The following is a 13,664-nucleotide window of genomic DNA, read 5'->3' as shown; positions in this document are numbered from 1 at the left end:
TTACATATTACATATATGTGAAAGATTGATTACATGTATATATGTATTTCTTCTGTATATAAATGTATTATATATATATATATATATATATATATACACATTTTTTTATTTCCATATATCTCTCATATATATATGTTATGTTGTGATAATGAATAATTAGAATATATATGTTGTTACTTCTTTAGTAGATATATGAATATGCACTTTTTATATGTTTATTTTTCTATCTTTTTAACTTTTTTTTCTTTTTGTTATCAGTCTTACTTTCTTCTATATAATAGAAACTTAGAGGTTAATCACTTATATGCGATTTTTAATTATAAATTAAAAGAATCAAAAATAAAAATAAATATTCATATTTATATATTGTTATAAAGTATTTTTTTTCTTAATTTAATTATCTTATGTAGATACATTTATATTAAAAGCTTCCAAATATCTTTTTTTTTTTTTTTTTTTTTTTTTTTTATTTATAAAACAAATAATAGTAACACATAATTAAAAAGAGAAAATACATTTTTTAATTATGTTAAGATAACATATTTGTATATTATTGCATTTTTAAAGATATCTTTCTTTCTTTCTTTTTATTTATTTATTTTTTTTTTTTTTTTTTTGATGTTTTAACGGTGTCTAAATATTACATTAATATTATTAATTTTTTAAAAATAATAGTTATTATGAACATATAAAGATAATATATTAAAAAAAAAAAAGAAGAAAAAAAAAAACCAAACAAGGATGACTACACTACAGAAAAAACTGTTTGCGTTAAAAAGAAAAAATAAAGAAGATGGTGTAATAAATAAAAATGTAGATCCATCATTAATGTATAATACCAACAATTTAAATAATTACTTGAGGAGTAACACGGAGAAAAATAAAACATATAATAATATGAAATCAAATGTGGGTGTAGATAATGGAAAGAACATGGTAAATGTAAAATACGCAAAGTATTCAAAATATACACACAAAGGGTATCCAAAACAATATATTCAAAAGAAACAAACAACACATAACCATATAAAAAGGATAATTCGTAAATCTCCATCATGGTTTAGTTATCAAAACTTTAGAAATATATTATTTTTGAAAAAGAAAAGTACAATAATAAAAGATAATGATGGATTGAATGTGAAAATTGTGGTTAAAAAAAATAACTCTATTAACAGTGTTACAAAAAGTAGCAATAAAGAAACAGTATTAAAAAAAAATACTGAAAAATATATAAAAAAAGTTCCTATACAAAATAAGAAAAAAGAACTACCAAAGAGTGTACATAGTACTAAAAATATAAATAATAACATAAAAAGTACAAATGTAATTAAGAATGATAAAATGATCAATGTAAATAATGGGAGTATATGTAGAAGTAATTCAGATAGTAATGACTTATTAAAAAAAAATTATGTTTTTAAAATAAATAAACCAGAAGCTCCATATATTCAAGAGTTGTTAGGTAAAATGAAGGATGATGATAGTATTCTAAAGGATAAATATGATAATGTAAAAACTGAACGAGAAAAAAAAAAAAAAGTTATTAAAAAAAAAAATATAATAATAATGGAGAAGAAAAAAGGAAATTATCATTATTATAGTGATAATAGTACTAACATTAGTAGTAATAAAATTGAAGAAAATATGTCCTGTAGTTTTCCAGCATCGAGCCAAATATTATCAAACAATAATCATAATAATAACAATAAAAATAATAATGATATTTGTGATGATGATAATATAGAATCCAATTCGGTGGATTACAAAATTAAGATATACAACAATTTAATGGAAAATATAAAACCTACCAGAAGTTACCAATTGGATATAAGTCATCCCTTATATAACAGCCTATGTAAAAATGAACTTTCCTATTTAAGTTCTAATTGGCATGATAGAATAAATTTTGCATTTCGCAATATTTGGGCCTTGAGTGATTATATGTATGATGAAAAAAGCGAAGGAGAAAGAGAAAAAGAATTTTTTAATGAATTAGAATTATTTCATGCATCAAGTAATATAGGTGCATGTGGTTTAGTATATTCGTTATTTGTACAAAATATAGAAGATGATGAATTAAATAATTATTTAAAAAAATGTTTTGTTCAAATAAATAAAGAGAACTATCCCCATATTTATAAAATATATAAACCTAAATTTGAAGATGATTTAATATTTTTATTTGATAGTATAGTGTTTACTATAGTTCTAGGAAGTACAAAGGATAATATAAATTATAATATTGCACGAAAAATATATAATAATGATTTAAAAGGTAAAATGGTTTTATGTGATTGTATATATAATTTAAAAAGAAAGTCTAAATTCTGTTTGCCTATAGCTAACCAAATTGATTTTATGGGTATGAGAATAATAGCAGAACCATTAATCCCTTTAAATGAACAATATATTCCAATAGATATAATAAAAGATATATACGAACACACTGATATGAATGATTATATGAGTGATGAAGATAGGTTACCTTCAAGTCATGTAATGGATAATACGTCAAATAAAATGAATGATAAAAGAGAAAGTGATCATTTTACAAATAATGAATACGGTGATAATTATATGGATATGATAAATAATACCTGCGTAGACAAAAATGAGATACATATGTTATGTACAAATAAATTGAACTCTATAAAAAGAAAAAAAAAAAGTAAAGAAAATGACCAATTTTATGGAAAAATAATGCTAGAAATAGAAAAATATGATATAGAATTTTCAGATCAATTAAAACAAATGAGTCATTATATAAATTATGATTGTTGTATTTTACCTATTGGTATATCTAATTATTTTGAACTGAATATATTAAAAAATAAAAATAATGTAAAAATATATAAATCAATTATTGATAATTTATATTTTATAAGAGGAACAGAAGAAATATTACCTCCTTTTCTACTTTTAAATATGGATAAGGAAAATTATATTACAAGATTAAGATATGAATTTATAAAATATTATTATGAAAAACCACTATGTAATACTACTAAATCCATAAATATAAAATATGATGAATATAAAAATCATAATAATAATATAGATAAAATAAAAGAAGCTACAAAGGAATGTATTAATAATATTGATAATTATATCATACCCAAAATATCTAATTTTTTATTAAATTTTTCAGATAGTTATGATATAACACAAGTATATCATTCTCATGGTATAAACATAAATAAGTTAGGTTATTTATTAAAAAAAGAAATACCTGATTATTTATCAGAAATGGTATGTAGGGAACTTATTGCCCGTACTTTAAAGTGTATTTATTATGAACACATACATTCATTTATAATAAATCATTTAAAAAATGGAACTATAGTAAAGAATATATCAAATCAAGAATTTAATAATGTAATAAAAGGAAAGGATCATGGTATGAATAATTACATGGACAATAATACATCCACTACATGTAGTAATAATGAAATTAATAATATCAATAATGATAATAATAATAATAATAATAATAATAATAGGGAATATTGCTTATATAGTAATACATATATAAAAGATAATGACCATTATAATCTTATTAATGATAGCAATGCATGTTGTCAATCTAGAAATAAAAAGGGGAAAATGATTTTTTCGTGCTTATGTAAGAAATGTATATCTGATTGGAACTATTTCCCTGAATTAACACCTCATAAATTATTAATACGTTTAATAAATTTAACATTAAATATTAATACGTTAGAGTCTTTAACATTTTGGAATAATATATTAATACCTGATTGTATTAAAAAATATAATATCAATTTGAATGAATATATAAATATAAAAGATATAGAAATATACGGTTTGCTCCTTTGTATAGAATATCATATGGGTATATCTTTTACTAATGAATGCAAACAAAATTATAAAATTAAATTACCTTTAACATTGAATGATATGTCTACTTTTTCTACCAAAAAAGATGTAACTTCTTTTCCTAATATATATAGTTTAAAAAATATTTTTTCATCCAATATAAATTTAAACCTAAATAATATCTTACAAAATAATTATGTAAATGATAACTATAATAACATGAATCATTTAATTAGCAAAGATAATAAATATAAATATAAAAATAATTTAAATTCTTCATCATTTAACCATCATATAAACAAATTATATGACAATGAAAACATTAATAATCAAATTGATAACTCTCATGATGAAAAATCTTTTGAAGGGAATAATTTTTCAAATAATACAAATAATCAAACAAATTTGAAAAATGTATATTTATTATTAGAAGATATGATAGATGATAATATACTCTCACAAGTAGGTGATGAAATAAACAAATATTATCCTAATAAATATGAACAAAATGAAAACACTAAAAAAATGAATACATATAAAAAGAGAGGGAATCAATTATTTGATAACTGTAATAATTATGACAAACAAATGTATTTTGAAAGAAATCATTTTTCTTTTTTTTATCCAAAATCTAAGATTTGCCTCCCATTATATTGTACATGGTACTACAAAAATATTGAAAAGTTATATTCAAATATTTTATTACAAGAAAAGTTTAAAATAAAAAATAATTTAAAAGAAAACATTGTAGATATAATAGGTGTTCAAATGAGCAATTTTTTAAGTATTCATAATATAAGTACTGTTGGTACATGTAGTAAAATAAAAAGTTTTATATATGAATATAATATACCGTGTCATCCTTATTGTATTCTTAATGAAAAAATGAAATGTATAAATTATGTAAGATCAAAGAAAGCAATTTATTTATTACTAAATTTTAATATAAATAAAAATGTATTAAAATTAGCTAAAATATTTCTTCATTTGGCATATATACATTTTGAGCATGGATATATAGAAAAATGTCTAAAGGTATGTTATTATATTTATAATAATATTCCAAGTATCGGAACAATAAAAAGAGATATACTTATTTTAACATTTCAGTGTAAATTAAAAGAGGAAAAAATTCAAGATGCTTTATTAATTTATAAATTAATAACACAATTTAGTAAATATTATGATGGGGAATATAATATAAGTACATTATGGTGTAATATATTATTAATGCAATATTATTATGATAAAGCGAATGCCACCGAAAACGAAGGTATAAAAAAAAGGAATGATATAGATATAGAAGATAAAAAGGATTGTTATGAAAAATATGATAATAGAAATATGATGTATAATCAAAATATAATGGATTTAAAAAGAAAATATTTAATAAATGCATTATACTATTCAAAAAGATGCTATCATATTCTTTCAAGTAGATTAAATGATATTTGTTTTGATTTTATATATATATTTTCATTAATCATGTTAGGTAACATATTAATGTCTTTAAATAAATTTGCAAAGGCAATAAAATATTATAATTTATCATTACAATATTGTATTAAAGGAAAAATACCAACTTTTCTGTTAGTACAAAATAAATGTTTATTAGCAGAATGTTTGAAGAAAAATGGGAATGTGTATAAAGCCGTTGAACTAGCAGAAGAATGTTTACAAATATTACATACAAATAGTAATACATATATTCCAAATTTAGATTTATATATAATATTGAAGTTAGCACAAATGAAAGAATATATAGGTTGTAAAGATTTAATTACGTATTATCCATATATATCATTAAAACAAAATAGTTGTAATAATAATATAATTAACAAGAAAATATGCTTATCAGATTTTATAAATTTTGAACAGAAATATTTAAATGAAAAAAATATCAAATATAGAAATGAAGCTATAAATTTATATATAATATTATATGAAAAATTAAAAAATAAAAAAAACTATGCTGTTGTAAATGCTAAAGATATATTTGGTAATTTTTATATCAAAGATGATATAACATATAATAATAATAAAACTGAAATCAATATGAATAATGATGATATTGAAAGAATATATGAACTTATAAAAGAAATATTAAAAATTAAAGTAATATCATTATGTATGAATAAACAAATTATGTTTGCTTCCAAATTATTAGCAATCGTTTTATCGAAAAATTCATCTCCTTTTATAAATAATTTAACATTGATGAAAGACAAAAATCGAAATCGTAATATTTTATTTAATAATAAGTATAATGATGATGGTGATGAAGATATTATAAAAAATGTGATGGAAAAAAATGAAAATAAAAATATAAATATAAATAACCTAATATATAATGATATTTTATTGAATAATATTAATCATCATCATAATAATATTAATGGTATGCTTAATTATCAACTTAGTCATTTTCATTTAAATAAACAAAAAAAATTTTTTGAAAAAAGCTGTTACACAAAAGATTATGATTATATATCTGTAGAAAAAATTTTATTTGATCATACATATTTTGAAATAGAAGATATATGTAAATATTGTTATTTGAAATGTGATGATAATATTAATAAATGTACTAATAATGAAATGAATTATTCTTTAAATCCAAGTATATGGTTTGATATACTATTTTTTAATGTAATGAAAGGTACATGTAATAATAAAGAATTAATTGTATTAATCGATCTATTTAAAATTTTTTTAACACCTATGCAAAAACAACTCATTTTATATCATATCAAATCTTTACATAATATTAATAATAATGATGAATATTCAGAATATATACAATACTTATTAAATAGGGAAAAAACAAAATTTTTACATTTCACAAATGTGATAGATCAAAATTTTCATACATCATGGTATGACAATAATAACAAACCTGAGCATTTGTCGAATTTTGATAAAAAGGATATAATAAAAAATATAGATTTGTTATCTAATATTAGGGTTACAAATCCGAACCTATATTCTTGTTAAACTCGTTTTGTATAAATATTAAAAAATGAAATAAAAAAAACAAAACAACAATAAGTGGGCAATAATATATATATATATGTATATTTTTATATTATTATATTATTATATTTTATTTATTATTTTTTTTTTTTTTTGTGATGTGTGATAATTTGTTTTATTCATATTATATATTTTGTTGTATGTATTTCATTTAATTTTATTTTATTTTTTAAAGTATTATATATATATATATATATATATATATAATATATATATATTTTCTTTTTATGCATAAATGTGCATATATATATTATTATAATATATGCACATATATTCAATGAACACAAAATAACATAAATATTTCTTATATATTTCTTTTTGACGTAGGAGTTGTTGGTCTATTACATGTATGTAGGTATGATTTTTTGTTTTTTTATTATTTGTCAATTATAAAAGGGAGAATAATTTCTTTTTTTTAATTCATAATAAAAAGTTAAAATACAATGAAATATATAAAAGATACAAAGTTTGAAAATAATGTTACATGTACGAATATGTAACTATTGGTATATATTATACATATAATTTTTTTTTTTTTTTTTTTAGTAAAATATATAATATAAACATACAAATAGAATATTATGTTTATAAAAAATATATAATGCTTACACATTTTGATAAGTATATAATAAAAAAAAAATACCCATATGTGCATTGAAAGTTCAATCATATGACGTATAAATATTTGTAATAAAAATGATAATATTGTTTAAATAATTCCATTCATAAAATATAATATAATATTATATATATATAATATATCAATATGATATAATCGTAATTTGTTTGGTGTTACACCTGTATAGATCCAAATTTCTTTGCTCCCCTCATCTCACCAAAAAAAAAAAAAAAAAAAAAAAAAAAAATATAGACATATAAATAAATAAATATATAAATAAAAATATATATATATATATATATATTTATTTACTTACTTATTTAAAATGGATATATATGTATGTAATACAATATTTATGCTAAGAATATAAATAGAATAAAGATCGAAAATGGTGGATATAGATAAAGAACCTATATCAAACGAAAATAATATTAAATATTTAAAAGTGTATTCTAATATATTATTTAAATATACAGAAGCACAAGAGAAGAAAAAAGAATACATTGATGTAGCTTTATTGGGAGATAATATAAAAGAGGAAAAGAGATTTTTTAAATTAATAAATATTGATATTATATTAATAATTTTATGGTTTTTTGTACTTTACAGTTTTTCATATAATATAGTAGAAGTACGAAATTTCCAAAATGATTTATCTAATAATATAAATGAGTCTACATTTTATTCTGAAACTTTTTATAAATCATTGAGTGATAATATAAAAAAAATTAATAATGATTATTCATATGAATCTAGAAAAAAGGATTATACAACATTTAAAAATATAAATAATAAATTTGAATTAGCTTCATGGATAAAAAATGAATTTGTTAAAAATGTATCTTATGAAAAATATTTCAATAATAATATTATATTTGGAAATTGTTGGAGAATAACTATGAGATTATATAATAATAATAATAATAATAATAATAGTAATGATTCATTAATAAAAAAAATTTATAATAAAAAAAAATTATATGAAATATATTCAGATACTAATTTTTTAAAGGAAATAGAAAATAAACAAAATATTAGTTATCCTTATTTTGATAAAAAATGGAATTATAACTTTTCATATGAAAAATCATATAAAAAGATTGGAGGATTATATCAAATAATATGTGAAAATGATTATAATAAAATTCAAGAAATGTTATCTCAAAATAGTTTTTATACAACATCATATCCATATTTTATACCAGCTGTTATATTAACAAATTATAATATAGCTACAGTTACATTAGATTATTTATTATATAATCCTATATTAAATCTTATATCATATAATGCTTTAAAATTTTCTTTCTTACCTAATACTAAAACATATAAAGAAATAGTTACATTGTCAGCTTCATGTAATCAAATCAATTTGTATTTCGTTGTTTCGTTTTTTGTATTTCTTTGTATATTTATTACGTATATATTAAAAGATGTGAGAACTTATTTCCTGGTCGGTTTTAATTTGTATGTAAAAACGTATAGTTGCAAATTTATGATCATAGGTAATTTACAAAAAAATAAATTAAAATAAATCAATAAATAAATAAATAAATATATATATATATATATATATTTACATTTATATATTTCCCTTTTTAGTGTGTGTCTTATTAAATATGTTAAGCCTAGGTATTTATGTTCTATTTCAATATAAGGTACCCAATTTAAATGCTACATATGAAAATGGGAAATATAAAATAGATTCCTTATATGCTAATGCAAACTCAGAAAGTATTGTAAATATGTTTTACGATATTGAACGAGTTATATTGTATATAGAATGGACAAAATACATTTTTATATTTACATGTTTCATAACATTTATATTTTCATATTATTTAATTATAAAAAATTATGGTTTGTTAATAAAAAAATATAATAATGTTGAGAAGAATATTAAAAAGGATTTCTTATATCCTTGTTCTATTTTATTAATCGTTGTTTTCATATATTTATGTATAGTTTCAATGTATCGTTATGAGGTCTTTAATATTTTTGAAAATGAAAATTGTAATATGCTTTATGCTTATATTTTAAATATATGTTTAGTTTTTGCAAACTTTCAAGGATTTAATATATCATCAATAATAAATGCAGAGGGAAATAATTTACCTTATTTTTATTTCATCCCAACACTTTTTTTTATATTCACGATTATTTTTTCTTTTATCTTTTTTTTGGCCATAAAATCATATATTAAGAGAAATAAGAAAATGTACAAATGGTATATGCGTCATTTTAAAGATAACAGACCTCTAAGTAAAGATAATAACACGGAAAAGGGAATAAAAATTCGAGCATATAAGAAAAGAAAGTCAATTTACAACAAAAATAATGAGTATAATAAAAGTGAACGAACGGTAGAAACTAATATATGTAATGATGAAAGAAGTCAAAACGAAATAAAAAAAGAAAAAACAAAAGAAAAAATAGAAAAAAATGAAAATGAAAAACAAGGTGAAACACAAAAAGAAAATATAAAAGATGAAAATATAAAAGATGAATATATACAAGATGAATATATACAAGATGAATATATACAAGATGAATATATAAAAGATGAATATATAAAAGATGAAGATATACAAGATGAAGATATACAAGATGAAGATATACAAGATCAAAATATACACGATCAAAATATACACGATCAAAATACGCACAATAGAAAGGGTAACAATAAAAACATTTATCATAATAAGAGTCATCATAAAAACATACACAATAATAATACCGTTGAATACAATTCCGAGGAAGATGGCAATAGCAAATCCAAACTCAGCAAAGATTTACCCCTATCAGATTTAAAGGAAGATACAATAAAAAATAATAACAGTAATACTTCAAAAAATTCATATGACAATTCAGAAGAAAATAATATAAGAAATGTTGAATATATGAACGAAGATGGAAGCGAATGTTACAATTTTCCTTTAAATAATTCAAGTGATTGTGAAATAAATGTAGACAATATAGATAAAGAATTAAATTATAAAGATATCATAAAATTAGGGAAAAAATCGAATACTAATAAAGAGGTTTATTCTTCCAATATGATGGAGGAAAATGAAGAAAATATTTTCCAAATTGAAAAATTTATAAATATATTTTTTAACTTGAGAAATCGATTTTTACCTTTTTCTTATAATGTAAAAAAATATATTTTAAAGGAGTATAATAAAAAAACGAAGAATAAAAAAAGTGAAAAATTGATTTGTTTTTTTTATATATTTATGGGTTTATTAATATTTTGTAGTTTATTCATTATAAATAATTTTAAGAAAATAAGTGAAACAGAAAATTTGTTAAAATATCAAATTGAAAATGTAAGTTACTTGAGTAGTGATAAATTATTCACCAATATGAAATTTTATCACGAAAATAAAAGTTTAAATGTTAGTATTAATAATGAATATTTAAATTTCCATAAAATAAAAAACAAAAATGATATTATAGAATGGATAAAAAATTGTTTTCCTGTATATTTGGAAAATGGTACAGATTTATTTGGTAACAATGCTATATATCATAATTCATATAAATGGATAGAAATATATGACTTATTATATGGTAAAATATATATACGTATGACATCAAGAGAAGAAATAAATATAAGTGATAATCTGAATAATAACAATAATAATAATAATAATAATAATAATATAATATGTAATAATAGACAAGATAAATGTTATGCATATATAAGAAATGAAAAAAATATATTGAAAAATAATTTAAATGATATTTTATCCCTTATTGATGATTCTATAAAAGAATTAGAAATATCATTTATTTTATCTGATGTTGATGATCATCATAATATATTAGTAAAAATAAATTTTCATTTTACTTCTACTGGTTATATATCAAAATATATACAGTTTGATCATTTATTTTTTAATTCTTTTAATATATATCAGTTTATTGGTGTAGTCGTAAATTTTCTCTATCTTATTATATTATTATCTTTATTAATAGTTATATATAAGTATTATTATACAAATTTTTTTTATTTTTATAACTTATGCGTTAGTTCCTTGAAAGGTACTATTCATTCTAATAATAGTAATATGACACATATTATGAATACACAAATGGAGAATTTTATGTACAGAAATGATAATAATAGAAGGAATTTACAAAATATGGACAATGCAAATAATTTCAATGTAGTAAATATAAATAATAATAATAATAATGATAATAGTAATAGTTATAGTTATGGTAATAATATTATGTTCGATAAATATAAGGATAATAACATGAATAATGAGGAGATAAATTATTATGGTCCTTATTATAATGAAAATAATTTTACTTTAAACAATAATTATATTTCTAATATGAACTATCATCCTGATAATTTTTATTCCAATGCTAATATTAATAATAAAACAACAAAATATAATTTAAGTTTGTTACTTCATTTGAAAATATATCTTACATATCTTTTTGAATGTGATATTATAAAATTGTTTATTTTTATATTACATATATTAATAGTCCTATTTTGGCTAGCTTTGTGTATAAATATAAATAGAATTTCTTATTATAATGAAATTTTATTAGATAGTTATTTTGATATTCATATAAATACCATTTCCTTTTATTCTATTATGATTTATATTTTTTATCTGTTTCTTTTTTTAACTATTATGAATATGTTTTTTTATTTATCCAAGTACGTTAAAAATGAAGTTATATATGAGGCTTTATATTATAATAGATTGCAGATATTAAAAAGTGTCTTATTATTATTATTTGTATGTTTTCATTTTATTATTTTTCATTATTTCTTTTATTACGGTATAGATAATTATCAAAATCTAACAATATATGAGCATGTGATATATTCATTTTTAATATTAATAGGTATGGTAAAAATGGAAATATATTTAAAATATAGTACCTTATATTTTTTCGTTATAATATTACCTCATTTGATTTTCATACGTTTCCTTTTTATATATACTCTTTTTGCCCCTATATTATCTAGTTACATAATAATAAAAAAAAACAGAAGCAAACAAAGTAATAATACAGATAATATTAGTAGTGATAAAGTATATAATATTGAAAGCAATTATGGTGACAGCAGTATGTATAATATGGAAAATATGAATACTGATTTTATGTACAACATTGACAATAATAATAATAATAAAAAAAAAAATAGTAATAATAATAATAATGATATTAAAAATAATAATAAAAATAATAACAAAAGAAACCTTATATATAAAGAACAAAAAGAAAATGATACCAATAATCAATATGATGAAGAAGATTATAAAGCTTTCATATTAACACGTTTAAGTAGTGAACAGTGGAAAGGTTTAAAAGAAGAAATCAAAGAATTTGCTAAAATGGAAACATATAATATATTGGTATATTTTCAAAAATTTAAAAATCAAATAGATAGTAAAAAAATCAATTTTATGTCTACAATATTAAAAAATGAATATACTTATTTAAATGAACAAATAAATAATATCATATTAGATTTACGTAAAGTCGAATTACAATGGAAATTTCAAAGCAAACTTGTTAACTCATCTAATGCATATATAGATAAAATAAATAATCAAATTGATATGAATGAAGAAGAAATTGTTGAAAGTAAAAGTAAACTTTCTTCATTAAAGCAGTATTTGCAAAAAGTCCAAATGGACCCTACAAAAGAGCGGGACGAATGAAAAAAAGAATAAAAATAAATAACATAAAATATAAAACATAAAATATAAAACATAAAATATAAAACATAAAATAATTAATGTATAAATATTATTAATAATTACCATAATGGCTTGCCTATATTAAAATATATTTTGTTTTTAATTATTTTATTTTTTATTTTTTGTTGAAAAGCAACATATATATATATATATATATATATATATAATAAATAATAAATTATATTTATACTTTATATTATATGCACATGTATACATATAAAAAGAAAATATATATATACATTATTGTGGAAGTGTTTTTTATTATTATATATGAAGGAAAAAATACCTGATTTTTTTTTTTCTTTTCATGAAAAATTGAAAAATATATATATATAATATATTTTTTTTTTTTAGCATTTTTCATGTTACAAGAAAATCTGTTAAAAGTAAACAAATATATAAATATAAAAAATATATATTTATACTTAAAATATAAT

General features: G+C 19.0%; 2 protein-coding genes across 2 annotated transcripts; both read left to right on the top strand.

Moving 5' to 3' along the window:
* Positions 1-741: 741 nt before the first annotated feature.
* On the top strand, positions 742-6,831 carry PF3D7_1313600 (conserved protein, unknown function; the record flags this gene model as incomplete). Its single annotated transcript, XM_001349837.1, has 1 exon — positions 742-6,831. One exon carries the CDS (start codon positions 742-744, stop codon positions 6,829-6,831), a length of 6,090 nt encoding a protein of 2,029 aa, XP_001349873.1.
* Positions 6,832-7,877: 1,046 nt separating this feature from the next.
* PF3D7_1313500 (conserved Plasmodium membrane protein, unknown function) lies at positions 7,878-13,188 on the top strand (the record flags this gene model as incomplete). The annotated part of the gene is made up of 2 exons (XM_001349836.1): positions 7,878-8,994; positions 9,092-13,188. 2 exons carry the CDS (start codon positions 7,878-7,880, stop codon positions 13,186-13,188), a joined length of 5,214 nt encoding a protein of 1,737 aa, XP_001349872.1.
* Between the last annotated feature and the right edge of the window lie 476 nt (positions 13,189-13,664).

Source organism: Plasmodium falciparum (genome assembly GCF_000002765.6).
Source record: "Plasmodium falciparum 3D7 genome assembly, chromosome: 13".
Lineage (NCBI taxonomy): Eukaryota > Apicomplexa > Aconoidasida > Haemosporida > Plasmodiidae > Plasmodium > Plasmodium falciparum.
Note: the sequence above shows the minus strand (reverse complement) of the source record. Positions and strands in the feature narration are given on the sequence as shown.